The sequence below is a fragment of the Notechis scutatus genome, chromosome 5 (assembly GCF_049901735.1).
Source record: "Notechis scutatus isolate UNSWTSFEM ecotype Mainland chromosome 5, rNotScu1.2, whole genome shotgun sequence".
Classification (NCBI taxonomy): Eukaryota; Metazoa; Chordata; class Lepidosauria; order Squamata; family Elapidae; genus Notechis; species Notechis scutatus.
Window position 1 is genome coordinate 112,910,610 of NC_142013.1, and position 18,303 is coordinate 112,928,912.

The following is an 18,303-nucleotide window of genomic DNA, read 5'->3' on the forward strand; positions in this document are numbered from 1 at the left end:
CAGTGCGTGTGCGCGCAGGGCTGCTTGAAGGAAAGAGCAGCTGCAGCAGCACGGGCGACTCGGGAGTAAGGCTGGAAGGTGATGGCCCCTCCCCTAAGGCAGGGGTCCCCAACAACCGGTCCGCGGACCGGTACCGGTCCGTGGGTCATTTGGGACCGGGCCGCCTACTTTGCTTCGGCGCCATCTTGTTCCGACGTGCTGGATCGAGCGCTGTTTTTGACGCTGTCCCTTAGCCTCGCTCGACCAAAAACGTCAACTCCACGCCGTGCGTGGCTAGAGAAAAGGGAAACGTGGTAGCCGTGGAGAAGCTGCTCTCCCTAAGAAGGAGGCTTATGATTCGCCGGGCTTACGCCAGTTCTGCGAGGCTCTGGTGAAGGGAGGCTACGCTGCTGCCGATTACCTCGATCCCAGCCTGCACGAACTCCCTCGCCCTCTTTGAAAGCGGCCGGCGACCTGGTCAAGGCTCACGAGAAGCTCTTCTTCAATCGCCTCACTGACACGCGGCTACAGGCCACTCAGGTGAGCGGCAGGAAATGGGAGCTGGGCAGCCACAGACCAGCCGTCTCTCTGTTTGACGGCCTCGGCAGAATCTCTGCCTCCCAGCGCGCTTGGTCCTCCGCCCGCAGGCTTCCCTGGCTCCTTGCCAAGTGGGTTTTCCACCCCAGCCCAGCAGGGCCCTCGCTGCCTTCCCCTCGCCTGGCCGGCCGGGCTCCTTGGGCAACCCCGCTGCCTCGTGCAGAGAAGCGCGCTGCCAGGCAGGGGTCACGTGGCGCAGGGTAACACGCCACCGCCCGGCCCTGGCGAGGGAAAGCAGCGGGTGCTCCCCAGGCGGCGGCCTCGGCCCCGCCACCAGGGAAGCGGCTGCCCAGCTCCGGAGCTGATCCATACCTGACCGGCTGGAAAGGAAGGGTGTGTAGCGTTGGTGTTGTGTGTGTGTGTGTGAGATTTCTTGGCACGCAGTGCGGGGTCTCTTTTGGCCGGTCCCGATTTTTTTTTCAGAGGGGAATATCATGCCTGTATTAACCATGATTATTAAATCCAATCCAACTTTGATTATAATTAAATTAAGTCATAACTAGCTTTTCAATGAGTGGAATATATAATAAAATATAATAAAATTAATTAATTAATTAATAATAAATAAATAAATAAATAAAAAACCCTAGCCGGTCCTTGAAAAAGTGTTTCTGCGTGAAACCGGTCCCTGGTACAAAAAAGGTTGGGGACCACTGCCCTAAGGGATAAAAGCCAGCCCCTCGGGGTTGGGTTCTTTGCAGGAAGCAAAGAAATTCTTTCAACTCCTAGTTCTTGAAGAAGTCCTGTCTATTCTGGTTTGTTTTCGGAGACTTTTGGTTTTGGATCTTTCCCTGCAGTTAATCTTGTGTTCTTGGCAGCCTTTTGCAACCTTGAAAGCGCTTGCTCTTATCTGGGACAATTAGTTCTAATGACTCTTGGCTGGGAATGAACAGAATCCACAGAGACGCATTAAAAAGGTTTGCTTTTATATATACTTTGTGTTTATTTGATTTGAACGAGCCTTGGGTCAGAACAGTAGGGGAGTCCTCCGTACGACCGAGGCTGCCACCATCACCTGGCCCTATGCCGGTGGGATGGGGAGGGGGAAACCCATTATGAGATCGACCGGGTATTGGATTCCCAGTTACATAGGGGCTACCTACAGGACCTGGTCCGATGGAAAGGCTATCCCGTCACATAGGCCTCCTGGATAGTGAGCAGGGATGTAAGGGATGCCTGCTTAAGAAGTTCCACAAAGACCATCCGGGGGGAATACAGGAAGTGGGGTATAGTGGTTTGCCAACATTTATGCCCACTGCTTCTGCTTACTGTCTTCCAGGTGTGGCCCTGGTAAAAAGGAACCTCCTGTCAAACTGGGGGGGCAGGATAGGAACCCCTGCACTGGTGCTGGCTGGAGGGTTTCTGCCATCCAGAGCAGCGGGGAGCCAAAGACCAGGTGGCTGGTGAGGAGGTGGGGCATCGCGAACCAAGGCAACTGCTACAAGCTTCTAGGAGGCAGAGGGCGAGCCGACAATCAGCTGTTTGACGGGCCCATGGATTGGGCGAATGGAGGCTAATTGCCCCCGCCAAAGAACAGCTGAGAAGACCAGGCAAGGACTGTGAAAGCGGAAGGGCGTGGCCCTCTTCCTCCTCCTCTCCTGGATAAGATGCACTGTGAGGAGGAATCTCCCCGTGCTGACTTTACATCCATTTGCTTCTTGACACTCACGGTGTGCCAGAGTCTGGCTCATTCAATCCAGTAAGCCTCTCCAAATGCGTGGTGTTAATTACTGGTTTAGGCCCGGAACTCAGACCTTTTGAGAGCTGCTTCAGAAATGGCAAGGTGATATCCTAGCGTTATTTTTAATCAAAAGGTCAAATGTGGTCTTTTCATTTAGCATTCATTTTCTTACTTTTAACAATTGTCTCAAGGAAATGGTGAATGAGATTTTCGGGATAAAATCCTTTGCAAGACTTCCCTCTGCGATATTGAAAGCAGAGAAGAAATGCAGCACACAATTCTAGCAAGAAACCAGCAAGAATAATGTTTCTTAAGTTTTAGAATCTCAACTGCAGAAAGTATTCAACAATTCATTGAATAAAATCGTCAAAACAGAGGGGTGAAAAGGTTCTGGCGGGTAAAATGGCTTTGTAGGATAATTGATGCTTACTAAACAATAGGATCCTTGGTTTGCACTGATGATGTTGCCTGGTTGGGTCATGAAAGGTCTGCAAGAAAAGCACCTCACGGTTCAACCCTGAATTACAAATATTCTGTCCTGCCCCTGTTGGAATCTGATTCCGAGAGAGAGGTCGCAGCAGCTGACAGGGAGTGGGAGTGTGTCTCCGGTGGCTGTGGCGGAAACGGGGGAAGGGCACAGTCCAGCTGGGCCTTCAGAGGAAGACTCTGGCCCACCCCCTCTGCATCTTAGGGCACGCTGGGAGGAACAGAGAAGGGAGCAACATTGGCTTATGGGAGAGGAAAGGGCCCTGATTCCCTTCATGAGCTGCAGCTGGGAAAACAGGATTTTAAAAGGGTGTTTGCGCACAGCGCCTTGCTGGAAGCAAAGCGTGAATTATCTTGATTTGTCAAGTCTTATCTGGGTTCTGGCATCCTCCCAACTGTCTGTTTTGTTATCTTTGGAAGTCTGCAATTCCTTATCCTGCCCTGTCTCGTTAATTGCCGCAGCATGGTTTGTGTTGGTTTTTATTTATAGTTTAGATGTACTTTGGGTTCAGACTGAATTTCTTCCCTTTAAAAACTGTTCTTGGGAGAGTTTTTTTTTCTCCAGACGATGATAACTGGACATTGGGGGCCAAGTTGGAGGAATTAAAGGGACTTTACCTAGTTTTGTGACTTTGTTGCTTTTGTGACATGCCCCTTTGGGTCATCACATATTCTCTTCTACTGGTACTAAACCACAAAACAGATAGAAGTTCATGCAATTTCCAAGTAGGGCATAGGTTTCCTGAAATATCTCCCCTATGCTGTCACATTATTCTACTCCATTCACTCATATTTCTAAAGATTCTGAGGCACTGTTTTGGAATTCAGTAATTGATAAAATTGATAAAATCTGCCTAAGCAAGGGACTTTCCACATAGGACTACTCCAAACACAAGCCTCACCAAACAATCACAGTAAGTGGACAAATAAAGGTAGAACGATTGTTTCTTGTCATATCCCTTAGGATTTTAAACCCATCTTAGCCATCATTTGTTCATAGACAGTCCATGCCATTGCTGCCATCAGGGTGCGCCGCAAAGCTCGTGGAACAGCACCATGGAAAAAGCCAGCCAGTCCATAAGTCTGTAAAAAAATAATAACCATCATCATCTTCTTAAACATCAGTTCTGGATGATAGTTATTAAAGATTTATCTTTAACCAAAGATGGAAATAGAAACTAGTATATAGAAGTCACTTGATCATCCTGTGATAGAATGAGTTAACAATATTTTTTATTTATTAATTTTTTGCCATCTTACCACATACTGTTTCTCACAAAATAAGGCCGGGCCTTTTTTTTTTTTTGACCCACGAAAAAATGGCTAGGCCGTCTTTTGGGGGGTGACTTAATTTCCCCCCCCCCTTGCATCCTCGGGCGGGCGGGCGGTAACGGCTTGGATGTTGACTTCGGCGTTGGTGGGGCACTTCGTATCAGGAGACACTCCACCACTGTTGCTTTCCCTTCTCCCCGTGCTGCCACGGTGTTTAGAGCAATGCCGCAGTGTTTGGCGCAGCCATGCGCGGCCAACCAGGGCTCCTCCTTGCAACCGGAGCCCAGTGGAGACACTTGGCTTCAGGCGCTCCTGGCACCACCTTCCCTTCGCCTTCGAAGGCAAAGCCAATTCTTTTAAAAACGACGCCCTACTCCTGGTACAACAAACCCTCTTCTGCCCAAGAGGGCAGCCCAACTCCACGTAGGGAGGTGAATCTCCCGGGGCCACAATGCAGGATCGGCCCACCCTGGGAGAAGCGCCCCGCCGCCATCCCTGCCTGGCGCCGGGCAGAGCGTGAAGAGCTTCACCTGGGGTGCCCAGCGCAGCTGACAGGCGGGCCCTCCTGCCCAGCGGCGGAGCTCTCGCCAAGGCAGCGAGCGCCTCCCTGCCGGGCCCTTCGCTCATCCCGCCAAGGCTGCGCCAGAGCCAGGTGGGCTGGGCAGAGCCGGGAAAGTGAGCCGCGGGTGTGCGCCCGCCTGCCAAGCGAAAGAGCCGGGCTGACCCTAGCTTGGCTTCCTTCCCTAGTCCCTCCAGCCCGAACCCGAAGGGCCCACTGGGAGAAGCCGCCCGAGGCAGTGATAGCGCCCACCCATCCGCGGACAAGGAGGCGAGATGATGGCCTGCGCCGTGTCCTCCTCTGAGCTGACACCCGCCGAGTGAGCGCTCTGCCCGATGCCTGTGCCGCTGCAGTGTTTGGAGCTGCCAGAGCATTTCGAGCTGTGTGGGGATGGGGACGGGGTGGGCGAGGGGTAGAAAGGATGGGTGGCTTTGGGCTCTTTCCGCTGGACCCGCCGGCCAGGGAAGCAGCGCTGCCGTTGCCTCACCTCCCTGTCCGCGGATGGGTGGGCGCTATCACTGCCTCGGGCGGCCTCTCCCGGTGGGCCCTTCGGGTTCGGGTTGGAGGGACTTGGGAAGGAAGCCAAGCTCGGGTCGGCCCAGCTCTTTCTCTTGGCAGGTCATGAGGGCCTACCTGTCATACCCGCCGGGCATGAGGGCCCACCTGTCAGCTGCGCTGGGCACCCCAGGCGAAGCTCTTCACGCTCTGCCCGGCGCCAGGCAGAGACGGTGGCTGGGCGCTTCTCCTGGGGTGGGCTGATCCTGCGCTGCGGCCCCGGGAGATTCGCCTCCCCACGTGGAGTTGGGCTGCCCTCTCGGGCAGGGGAGGGTTTGTCGTACCAGTAGTAGGGCGTCGTTTTTAAAAGAATTGGCTTTGCCCTCGAAGGCGAAGGGAAGGCAGTGACAGGAGTGCCTGAAGCCGAGTGTCTCCGCTGGGCTCTGGTTGCAGGGAGGAGCCCTGGCTGGCTGCACGTGGCGTTGCTCTAAACGCCGCAGCAGCACGGGGAGAAGGGAAAGCAACGGTGGTGGAAGGTCTCCCGATATGAAGTGCCCCACCAACGCCGAGGTCAACACAGGAAGCACCATATCTGGGTATGCAACAAAAGTACTTCCTAACGGCAAGCCCCCGCTATTCCCCCCCATTTCACATGTTTAATATAGGCCTTAATTTGGGGGGAGGGGCTTAATTTGATTTTATGCCTATAAAACATGCTGGGACTTCCTATTGGGGGAGGCCGTATTGTCGGAGAAACCCGGTATGTCAAAACTATGTATCTATTTCTTCTAAGAGGATGCAACTTCATCCAAATCAATCCAATCAATCCAATAAATAAATCTTTCATCCAACAAATTTCCCATTCCAGGTATTATCCGCCTCAACCTAGTATCGAGGTAACATTTGAGAATATACTCTTGATTGACATACTACAAAGAACTGTCACAAGCCTATCGATTAATTCTCAAATTCCTAATTCCCCCACACTCTACTCTGAGATGTGAAATAGCATTAAACATAAAAATGTGAATAAAAGATAGGAGTTACGCTTCCTCTGTTTCTTTTCCAAAAGAGATCATTTATCAATAAACCATGGCTGTTCTGTCCCAAAAACCAGAACGAAGACAGTTTAAGTGATTTATGTTCTGCAAGTATAAATTAAATAATTTATGTCCTATAACGATCACTGGGAATCAAATAGGGCTCTAGTTGTTTTGGGTCTGCACCTAAGATGCCTATTACTATTGGTATTATTTTTGCTTTCTTTTGCCATGATTATTCTACTTTTATTTGCAGATCTTTGTATTTTGTGATTTTCTTCAGGTTTTTTTTTTTTATCTTTTATTCTGATGCCTCTATGTATTGCTGTGTCCATGATGCAGACTTTGTCTTTCTTATCAAAATGGTTAAGTCTGGGCTGCAGGTGCTTTTCTGTTTGAATTCTAAAGTCCCAGCTTCTTCATTTTCGATTACTTTGCCCATTGTGGTTCCATCCGTTCTCGCTTATAGAAAATGGTATTTCTTGCCAAAATTCCAATGCATCGCTGTGGCTGCTATGTCCTGCTGGTGTCTGTAGTCCCATCTGTGCCATTTTCTTGCAACAGCTAACAATGTGGCCCACTGTTTCTTCAGCTTCTTAGCAGAGGTGGCATTTGCTGTCTACGTCTGTCTTCTCGATTCTGGTTTTACATGCATTTCATTTTAAGGCTTAGTATTGGGTATCTGTCTCTTTCTTCAACTTTTCTGCTCTTAGCTCTTGCCAAGTCTTGGGCTGTGTATTTTGCCTGCTTTCTTTCTTTCTTTCTTTTTTTTAATCCTGGCAATATGCTGTCCTTGGAGTTATCTGAGCTTGGAGACAGGCAAAAGACTAGCAGAGCACGTTCATGAATACCCCACTAGCAATCCGAAGACACAAAGAAAACTCCTCAATTTCACAACACAGCGTTAACTCAAGCTTCAACTGGGAAACTATGAACAACCTAGATCAGACTAAATCCCAAAATGCTAGGGGATTCTTGGAAGCTTGTCCTTAAGACAAAGCAGCCATCAACAGGCTCATATTATACATTTATGCATCATTCAAAACAGACGATGAAAAGCTAAAAAGATTTTTTTTTAGAATACCTCCTTGCCAGGAATTAATATCCAGATAACCAGGGATTAACACCAGTAGCAACATTAAATAAACCATCAACCAGTCAACAATATCCTAATTAGGAATCGCCAACTCAGACAAACAATCAAGCAGTGAATAGTCTAATTAAGGAGAAAAGAGAACCCCCATCAGCACGAATGGGCAAAATACTGTATACAACAAATATAGCAAGATAATATAAAGGAGAACAAATCCCATTCCCTTCCAACACTTAAGATGTTATTTAGCCTGATAATGAAGTATCTGCATTAAAATAACCGATCTCAGAAAGCACCAAGGACTTCACAATTCCACCCTGACATACTGTATTTTTCGGACTATAAGGCACACTGGATCGTAAGATGCACTTAGAAGGAAAACAAGAACAAAAAATAGGTTTTGCCTCCCTGATGTCCAAAAAGCACTCTGCAGGTGTTCTGACCCAAAATTTGTTCCAAGGAAACAAAAACCAAATGGAGGTAACAGTAAAACCTTTTCATGATTCTTTATGAATTCCGTTCCTTCCTGGTTAAAAGGCTGTTTCAAACTAATGGTCTCTGATAAGAACGAGCCTTGCCAAGGTGGTGCAAGGCTGCCAAGAACACTAGATAAAGTTGCTAAGAAATATTTCAAACACCAATCAAGTCTCCAAATGTCTCCAAACACCAATCAAGATACTCCAACGTCCACAAGACTTGAGTGCAAAAACTTCTTTGCTTCCTGCAAAGAACTGCAGTTTCTCAGCTGGCTTTTATCTCTTAAGGGAGGGGCCATTACCTTGTAGCCTTACTCCTGAGTCGCCCATGCTGCTGCAGCTGCTCTTTCCTTCGAGCAGCCCTGCGCGCACGCACACTGGGCACAGGCTCCTCGGGGGCCTCTTCATCACTGCTGCCAGCCTTCACAATCTCTGAAGGCAGCACTCCGCTCCCTGATGGTCCTGGCCCCATCCCCGCATCACACGCAGGCCCCTCATCTGAGTCCTCGCTCTCCGAGACCTCAGCCGTCCGCACCTGCTGCCAGCAAATCACAACAGTAGGCCAAAAACGGGCCCGTTGTTGGCCTCTGGAGGCCTCCGCAGGTTCCATTTTTGTCCTCCTGGGGAAGCCGAAAACAGGATGTGCGGAGGCCTCCTGTTCTGACCCAAGCCTCGTTCAAATCAAACAAACACAAATTGTTCATAAAAACAAACCTCTTTTACTCCGGCGCTGTGAATTCTACGCATTCAGAGCCAAGAATAATTTCAAATTAATTGTCCCAGATAAGAGCCAGCCCTTTCAAGGTTGCGAAAGGCTGCCAAGAACGAAAGACTAATTGCAGATCGATATCCAAATCCAGAAGTTTCCAAAAACAAACCAGAGGACGAGAACTCTTGAGCATAAAGAACTACTTTGCTTCCTGCAAAGAAGCCAACCCCGAAGGCTAGTTTTTATCCCTTATGGGAGGGGCCATCACCTTCCAGCCTTACTCCCGAGTCGCCTTTCCTTTGAGCAGCCCTGCGCACACGCGCACTGAGCACAGGATCCCTGGGTCCCTCTTTGTCACTGTTGCCAGACTCCACAACCTCCGAAGGCAGCACCCCACTGTCCGATAGTCTTGGCCCCATCCCTGCATCACATGCAGGCCCTTCATCCAAGTCCTCGCTGTCAAGAGACCTCAGCCGTCCGTACCTGCTGCTGGTGAACCATAACACTTCCAGAGGCTAAAAACTAGCCTGTTTTGGCCTGCAGATTACTTCTGGACACCGGGGAGGACAAAACGGGGACCCGCAGAGGCCAAAAACAGGCCCATATTAGCTATATAAGACGCACAGACATTTCACCCACTTTTTGGGGGTGGGGGAGTGTGTCTTACAGTCCAAAAAATACGGTGTGTGTGTGTGTGTGTGTGTGTATATAAATACAATACACCATGGCAGTCATGGTGATAATTAGTTTCCTTGAAGGGTTCCTCTCTTTTTGGACAAAATCTAAATTGTATCAAAAGCAATCGCAATCCCACAATAGAACAGGAACCAACACTATGCTTCAGAATGCTAACTGTTAATTAATGGAGGTAATTGGACTAAGCTGTGGTATTCACAACTTCACTGTGCCAAGAGACATCAGATCTGTCACAGCAAGAACAGAAAGCTGGATTAAATTGGCCCTTGATCTTACCTTCTTATGCTGTTTGCACAGATATCTAATCATTGCAAAATCCTGCTGAAATTAATGTAGGAATACTTTTTCAGAAACATGACGAAAATGAAGTCAGCTATCAGGTTATTTTAATTAAGGAATATTTTGCTGCTGGTAATTTAAGAGCCAAAATATTGTTAACTACTTAATGCATTCAGCCTTACCCTAAATATTAAGGCAATGGTCTGGCGAGTCTGAAGGTATTTTTCAGATGACAGTTGCATGTGTGTTTTGATGACATCAGCAGGCTGAGTAGCTAATGAGGCCAGAATCCCAGCCACAGTTCCACAACCAAAGTTCATAAGTGGTGCAACGGTTGTATCTAGTTGGCCTGGAAAACAGCAAGCAAATCCATAAAGTTGTTTTATAATTAATTGCTCCAAAGAATAAGTAGAACCAAATCCTTTATGTCACATCATAGGCAAGACTAATTTAGAGTCAGTATTTTAGAAAACCCAAAATTCAAACTGAAAAGGAGTATAATTGGAAAATGAAGTGAAGATGGATTTCTGAAGGCCCTGAACTACACACCAAAATTATGACAATCCTAGCAAAATGTTCCATGTTTTGAAAATGGCAAAACTACTGCAAACATTTGAACATACAGTATCATGTTTGCTTCACTCCTATTTATGTAGTTAAGAAAAATTCTTTTCAGCATCATTTTCCTCTTACATTCACCAGCTGTGATTAGGTACACAAATAAGAAACAAATTAAATTCCAGAAAGTTATATGACAATTCGGTTTAAATTTACATTATTAATTCTACATTCCTGAAAAATAACTGTTATAAAATTTCTAATATTGCTTGAACATAAAGATCAATATTAGAGTCAAAGGACATACAGGTACCTCCTTTTTTCAACCTCTAAACAGCATGTCTTGTGTGAGAATTGTTATGTCTAAAGCATTCAAACTGAAACACGATTAATTTTTACATTCTTTATACCAAGCCACTCATTCTTCCCAATGGCTAAAAGATTCACGGATCCAGAATTATTATGCTACAAAAACAAAGGTTATGATTTAGAACACCAAAGAGAAGCATAACCTGTGTGGACTCAAAGAATATTCAGTTTTGGGCAATTTAAAACCTAAGAACAATTACAAGGTACTGGTTTTATGGAACAAGCGACATATAAAAAGGACATTTAAAGATAAAGATGTAAAAGATTTCTTGCCACAAAATCTCATATGGAAACTATTTAATCGATCCTAAATGCTACAGAAGAAGCCACAGAACCTGTTCACTTACCATAGGATGCAAGCTTTTGGGTCTGTGTGTAGAACATCAGATAGATGCCAGAAAAAGGGGCGTCACGAAGAAGTGTTGCTGACAGGCCACTAAACAAACCCCGGGCTCCTTCTGACCGATAGATATTTCTCAAGGCTCCATACACACTTTCATAGCTGTATTTTCCACTCTGTAAATCAAATGTAATTTATCAAAGTGAACTTCTGCCAAACCTTAAAATAAATAAGGAGCAGAAAAAGGTTCTACGTTACAAACTATCATATTGGAACCATTATATATGGAAGCAATTTGTTATGTTAGAAGGATTTATATCAGAGATGTTTACAAAATCATGGCATTAATATTCCTGACGGTTTCTGATATTGCTAAGCTTATTCTATGGTGATTTTTTTTAGTTGTTGCTATAAGTTGCTTAGAGTTGGAAAGAGTAAAGTAACACAAAAGGATTAGAAGTATATAAATAACATTTTCCAATAAAAAAGTAAGTAATTCCTCACCTCATATCGTGTTTTTACTACTGTGATGGGTAACATACAAATAACAGCTACAGTTCGTGAAGTTGCACCCAAAAGAACTGATTCCAAAGCAGTAGGAGAGCGTTCCCAGAAAAAATGATGTTTTATCATATATAAGGTGCTGAAGTAAATCCCAACTCCTGGAATGCATCGTGCAAAGGACTGCAAAGAGATGGCAAGCAGAATACACAAAGAGAGAAAGACAATCATGCAAAGAGACAAATCTAAGGATATTTATTGGCAATTTTTTAATTTTTATTTCCAAAGAAGTGAGGCACAATATATTTTTTCCCCAATTTAATAATGTTGCATTTCATACAAGAAACTCAAGAAAGTTGTATGAAGTACGATAGGCCGGGCATTGGCCAAAGGCAACTTGTCTAAAGTCATTTCATCAGCTCCAAAAGTGAAGTGGAGATTTGAACTTCCACGGTCTTTAGCTCTAATCAGATATTTCAGCTCCTGTATCTAAATTTCAAGCTTCAAAAACCAGGGCACTTTTGTCACAATGCCCTTAATCAAACTAAAGGAATCACAGAAGACATGAGTGAGGAAAAATTTGCACCTTTGGGAAAGAGAATACTAATCAATACTTTTAACAATATGTATGATCAAATAAAGCAGTATTGGAATCTAATCACCAGAGAGATATGTTCCCATATTGTGATTAAATGGGTACTGTCAAATGAATTACACTTCCATATAATCCAAATAACCAGAAATTTATGTTTGTGAGAAACAGCTGAAACATTCTGTGGCCATGTTCACTCAGCGTGTGGTCTAAAAGTTGGTTAGACTGTAGCTTAGAGTATGGCAGGAACCTGGCCATTGTTTCAGCATAAAAGAACCTGGTTTATCATGGTTTACTCTGATCACATATAGTTTACTTGGATCTCTACATCACCTGAGCATTCACTTTCAGACTTCCAAATTCTATTTTGAAAGCTCTATGGCCACTGTTATCACTTGGCTCAACAATGTTCAAAGAAATGTTACTTTGAGCCACTGTTGGATATATTCCTGAATTGGTTGCTACTAGCTTTTAGTGGCAAGGATTAAGGTTTCTTATGGATTCAAATCAAAATAAGCTCACTCCCAAAAATCCAATTCAAGCAAAAAAAAAAAGGTCACACTACTTATTAGAGAAAACTCACGGGAGAAGCACCTTTCCACAGCCCAAATATGCTTTCTGTATGAGCGAGTTTGAAGAGTAGAGGTATCATCTTAATACGACCTGATCTGGGGGGGGAAAATATATATTAGATATTAGAAACAGGTGAAGCTCAACAACCATTTATTACAGCTTCTCCACCAGGGGACCTTCTGAATAACAGCCTCCTTACCCCACTATCCCCACCCCCCTCCATAAATACCACCAGCAAATGTACTGGCTGTAATTATGAGATTGAAAATTTAACCCCACTGGAAGGTTCCCAGTTCAGAAACATTCTCTACCAAAATAGTTGATACCATATGGAAGCCGTTCTTGAAACCCAGCAACTTCTATATGCACTGGGACCATAACATAATTCCGATCCAGCATTGGTAAAGATCCACTGGAGACCAAGACACTTTTTTCTGAAGTTAAAATGAGTTTTTATCTACTGATTCCCAATGCCACCATTGGAGAAAAATGCAAATTTTGGCTATTTATTCCACTACAAGCAACCATGTAGAGAAACTATCTTCCTGAATGTAGGAGTAACTCAGATATGCTAGCTAAATGTTTTTCTCTTTGCACAACTGAGTTGAGATTCATCAATAAAGCCAGCCTGTACTCAGGCAAGGCATAACACCAACTTTTCCTATAAGAAATTGCAATAGCACTTATATACCGCTTCACAATGCTTTTACAGCCCTCTCTAAGCAGTTTACAGAGTCAACATTTTGCTCTGAGTCCTCATTTTACCAAACTCAGAAGGATGAAAGTCTGAATCAACTTTGAGCCGTTAGGATTAAACTCCTGACCATTGGCAGAGTCAACCTGCAATACTGAATTCTAACCATTGCACCACCAGGACTTCTAACGCATACCTTTTATTCAGTAAAACCCAAATATGGATGTTTTCACTTGTAAAACCTAGGACTGTACTTTGCCTGTCTCATTGTTATATCAGTTTCACCCTTTCACGTCTTGATTTTAGCCCAGAGCTTTAAGGCCAACAGCAAAAGAATCTCCAGTAAATATTTGAAATACTTGCCCACTGACAGTTGACTGCAAAGTCTGCATCCTAGTTTTAAGCAAGTCAAGAGGCTGGAAGAGCAGGGTGGAGCAGGTTCCACTGATTGAACCACAAAAAAAGGCTTTTAGTACAGGATGCATCTTGGAAGAAAAACAAACAAAATTAGATTGTATGCACAGTCAAAAATTAAAGCTATACATTTTTTTACTAACCGTATTCCAGACTTTCTAGTCATAAAAATAAAGATTAGATTAGGTAATATTTAATAAGTATAAGTAATGCCGCTATAGAGCACTGCACATCAGAACTAGACACAAGAACAGTTTTTTCCCGAAAGCCACCACTCTGCTAAACAAATAATTCCCTCAACACTGTCCAACTGTTTACAAAGTCTGCACTACTATTACTATTAATCTTGTCACTCCTTATCACCCATCCCCTCCCACTTGTGACTGTATGACTGTAACTTTGTCGCTTGTATCCTTACGATTTATATTGACTGTTTCCTAGTATGATTTGATTGCTTATTGTACCCTATGACTATCATTAAATGTTGTACCTGATGATTCTTGACTCTTGGTGAAGGTATCTTTTCTTTTATGGACACTATAGCATCGTTTTGAGGATAGGAGTTGAAACAGTTTATGTCCAGGATGTGAGGGGTACGTAAATATTTTCACAGCCCTCTTTTTGACTCGTGCAGTATTCAGGTCCTCCATGGAAGGCAGGTTGGTAGTAATTGTTTTTTCTGCAGTCCTAATGACTCTCTGGAGTCTGTGTCTGTCTTGTTGGGTTGCGGAACCAAACCAGACAGTTATAGAGTGGCACACCGTGACCAACAGCCCGGGGCCTTGCGTAGCTGGCCAAGCCGCGGCGATCGCTTGTGGGGCGGTCATTGTGCTTCCGAAGCCCACGGCGCTCTTTCCTGCCACCCAGCCTCGCCCCGGGGAAGGAAGAGGAACAGCTGGGCCCAGTGCCTCGATGCGCAGAAGGCAGAGGAAAGGAAAAGAGAGCAGTGGAAATCTATGGGCCGGTCCTTGGGACGGAAGAGCCACTGCTGCTAGCAAAGCCCCACCACTAGCTCTGGGGATAAAAGGCAGGAGACGGAGATGAATAGATGTGACAGACAACTAATCATCTCCCAGCCGGATGGACTTGTTAGCCTGCTGTGTGAGAGAGAAACATTTTGCTGGGGTCCTGGCGCTCCTAAATAAAGGAATCCTTGATTTAAATACAGAGGGTTTGTCATGTTTGGGGAGCTGGGTCATAACACACATAAACTGAATGGCATTCTCCATCTCTGATCATCCCAAAGTTGATCTAGATAACTTCAGTGCCAAAGTCAAACGGTCACTAAAGAAACAGTTGCAAGTTGAGGACTACCTGTATTTTTATGGACTCTTTACGTTCATGTCAAGGGAAGCTACTGGAAAGAAGCAAAGGATTGGAATGAGGGTTCTTCCGTTTGATAGCATCGGGGTCCTACCTGCCTTCAATCCGAGCCTTTTCAAATCTTCTTGATAAGCCTTCGTGGCCGCTTCCTCCATGGCTGCAAAGTCCTTTGCCATTTTTTCGTCCACTTTCGCCTTGTCCAAGCTTTTCTGTTTAATCTGCAATTTAAAAAGAGGATGCAACAGGAATGCGTGACGCAGGGTTTCAAACAACAACATTCTGTTTCGGTTGAAGGAGGTGGTTTTGCGTTACCTCGCTAATTTTCTTTACCACATTTTCCTTGTGGTTCTTTCCTCTTTCGTGGAAATCGATGCTCTGATAAAAAGAAAGAAAAAAGGATTCTTAAACTAAAGAAAAATTAAACTTTACAACTATGTGTAAGATACAGAAGGCATTACATCTCCCTGAGGCAGCTGAGGTAAATATTTCAACCTTCAAACCCTGTTTGAAGAACGTCTATCCTGTCAAAGAACCTGACCAGGAATGGTTTCAACTGCAATCATATCAATGATATTTTATTTCTGCAGGCACTTTAGGTGATTTTAAAAGATGCCCTAAACCGTATAAATTTGTATGAGGATTTTTTGAGTTCTTAAATAAAGGTGTCACTGAAAAGAACAAGCAAGGTTCTTTTAGGTTCCAACTAAATCTGAAGATATAAAACATTAAACACACAGGCATTAGTTTATATTGCCTGCATTTATTCTACTCCGCCAGCCACAGGAAAAAGGCTAGGAAACAAACAACATATCAAATGTTGACCCTCTGATGAAACTTAAATTTAAAATGTTATAACCCAAATCCCAGAAACTTAGATTTAATCAGAAATCCATCGTACCGGTTCGTTGTCTGTTATCCAGCACTTGCAATAATCACAGAATTTCTTGGGCTGAGATTTCCAGTAATCGGCCCTGGAAAAAAAGATATTGGAAAGAAAACTATAGGACTTCTTAAAAATAAGAAAAAGATCTAATGGTCGGTCCATCAAGTTTATTTGCCCTTTGACTTTACCTGTTTTTTTGTTTTCTTTTAAATTAATTAAAAATTATGTATGTATACGAATATACACACACACATACACACACACACACACATATGTATAATTTTTGTCAGATGTGATGTTGTGATGAACGTGTATTTATCCCAAGCATGTTTAAACTCAGTTTTTGATCGATTGACCTACTATCTCTACCGGAAGTTGGTTCCAAGCTTCAGCTGCTTTTTCTGTAAAGCCATACTTTCTAACATGACTTTTGAACTTCCTTCCTGTCAGTTTCAGGTTGCGCCTCTATGTTGATTTTTGCTTAATATTGAAAATACTGCACTTATTATGTATTGTACTGTATTACATTAGGCTGTTATTAATTATATTATGTTACGCTGTTAGAGCGTGTTAATAGCAATATACAAAATACTAATGCTCTAATGCAGGGGTCCCCAACCACCGGTCCGCGGACCGGTACCGTCCGTGGAACAAGTCCTACGGCGCTGGCTTGCTAGGCGCCGCCATCTTTTTGATGAAAAAGTGCTTCCAGTGAGCTTTTCCGGGTAGAAAGCTCACCGGAAGCACTTTTTCATCAAAAAGATGGCGGCGCCAGCTATGCCGGTACCGGGCCGCGCCATAAAAAAGGTTGGGGATACCGGGCCGCGGCGTAAAAAATGTTGGGGATCACTGCTCTAATGGTCATTTGGAAAAATCCTTTCTTAGTGAGCACCTAGAAGCCAAGTGGAACATACATGCCAAATTTCAAGTTTGTAGGCTTTACGGTTCTGGAGATTTTGTGATGATGCGTGAGGGGTATTTAGCTTATATATATTTATATAGAGAGGGGGGGAGGGAGGGAGGGAGGGAGGGAGAGAGGGAGATTATAATTATATATTAGGCTGTTTATTATATTTATATTATATGATATATTACATCACATAATATTATATTAGGCTATTATATTGTGTTATGTTGTATTAGGCTGTTATATATTATATGTTAACATTAGGCTAAGATATTAAGCTAAGATATTAAGCTATGATATGTTATATTAGGCTTTTATTATATTTATGTTACATTACATTTATATTATTTGATGCATTACATTATATTATATCACATCATATAATATTATATTAGGCTATTATATGGTGTTATATTAGGCTGTTTTTATATATTATATTATGTTAATATTATATTAAGCTGTTAAGCTATGATATTATGTTATATTATATTTATGTTACATTACATTTATATTATTTGATGTATTACATTATATCACATCATATAATATTATATTAGGCTATTATATTGTGTTATATGTTATATTAGGTTATTATATATTATATTATGTTTATTATATTAGGCTGTAATTTATATATATATATATATATAACTAGATTATAAAGCAATTGTAATCCTAAATACATCCTTCTATTATTAAAACCATGGAAACCCAATTCAAGAGGCGGGGGGCGGGGAGAGGGCTGGGGATCGGAGAAGGGGCGAGACGGGCACTCACATGGCTTCCCTTCCCGGGCGGAGGAGGAGGAGGAGGAGGAGGAGGAAGGGCAGCGACGGCGCCCGCGGCCGACCAGCCGAAGCAGGAACTGGGGGGCCGCGAAGGGGCGGCGCGCTTTGGTGACGTCACGACCGCGCCGCGCGCAGGGGGAGTAGGAAGAAGAGGAGGGGGACGGCGGCCTGGCAGGGCCAATCCGGGCGGCGTTCTCGCCCCTGAGGCGGAGCGGGAGGCCGGCGCTCGGCGGCGTCTCGGGGCTTTCCAAGCCGGGGTTGCTCGGGGAGGACAGGGGGGTTGGAGGGGCACAGAGGCCCCAAAGCAGCTTTTCTGAAACCCCTGAAAGACCCCCAATCTCTCCCCTCCCCACCATTCCTGGCTGGGGGCTCAAGGGGGAGCCCTCGGTCCCCAAATGGGGGGACACAACCTGCAGAAAACTCACTAAACTCATCCCATAAATAGGGCTCATTTCCTTCCTTCCTTCCTTCCTCTTTCTTTCTTTTCCTTTTTCTTTCTTTTCCTTCCTTCCCTTTCTCTTTTCTTCCATTGTGATCCTTCTCTTTTCTCTTTCCTTCCTTCCCTCCATCTTCTCCTTCCTTCCATTTTTCCTTCCTTTCTTTCTTTTCCTTTTCCTTTTCCTTTCTTTTCCTTCCCTTTCTCTTTCCTTCCATCGTGATCCTTCCTTCTCTTTCCTCTTCTCTTTCCTTTCTTCCTTCCATCTTCTCCTTCCTTCCATCTTTCCTTCCTTTCTTCTTTTCTTCCCTTTTTCTTTCTGTCCATCTTGATCCTTTTCTTTCCTCTTTCCTTCCTTCCTTCCTTTCTTCTTTCTTTTCCTTCCTTTCTTTTCCTTCCATCGTGATCCTTTCTTTTCCTTCCTTCTTTCTTTCCTTCCCTCCATCTTTTCCTTCCTTCCCTCCATCTTCTTCCTTCCATTTTTCCTTCCTTTCTTTTCCTTTTCCTTTCTTTTCCTTCCCTTTCTCTTTCCTTCCATCGTGATCCTTCCTTCTCTTTCCTCT

At 44.3% G+C, this 18,303-nt stretch overlaps 1 protein-coding gene across 3 annotated transcripts; it reads right to left on the reverse strand.

Annotated features, from left to right (window-relative positions):
- Positions 1-1,494: 1,494 nt before the first annotated feature.
- On the reverse strand, positions 1,495-17,428 carry SLC25A38 (solute carrier family 25 member 38). 3 transcript variants are annotated; one of them, XM_087967604.1, is made up of 10 exons: positions 17,294-17,428; positions 15,625-15,697; positions 15,039-15,101; positions 14,825-14,944; positions 13,353-13,474; positions 12,306-12,390; positions 11,134-11,313; positions 10,637-10,805; positions 9,545-9,711; positions 1,495-3,826 (listed from the first exon to the last, which is right to left on the reverse strand). In XM_087967604.1, coding segments are annotated over exons 1-10 (1,104 nt in total). In that variant the 5' UTR covers positions 17,296-17,428; the 3' UTR covers positions 1,495-3,703. The 3 variants fall into 3 exon arrangements, with proteins under 3 accessions (XP_087823730.1, XP_087823732.1, XP_087823731.1); XM_087967606.1 differs by having other exon boundaries at positions 14,821-14,944; positions 17,294-17,412; XM_087967605.1 differs by lacking the exon at positions 15,625-15,697 and having other exon boundaries at positions 17,294-17,413.
- Between the last annotated feature and the right edge of the window lie 875 nt (positions 17,429-18,303).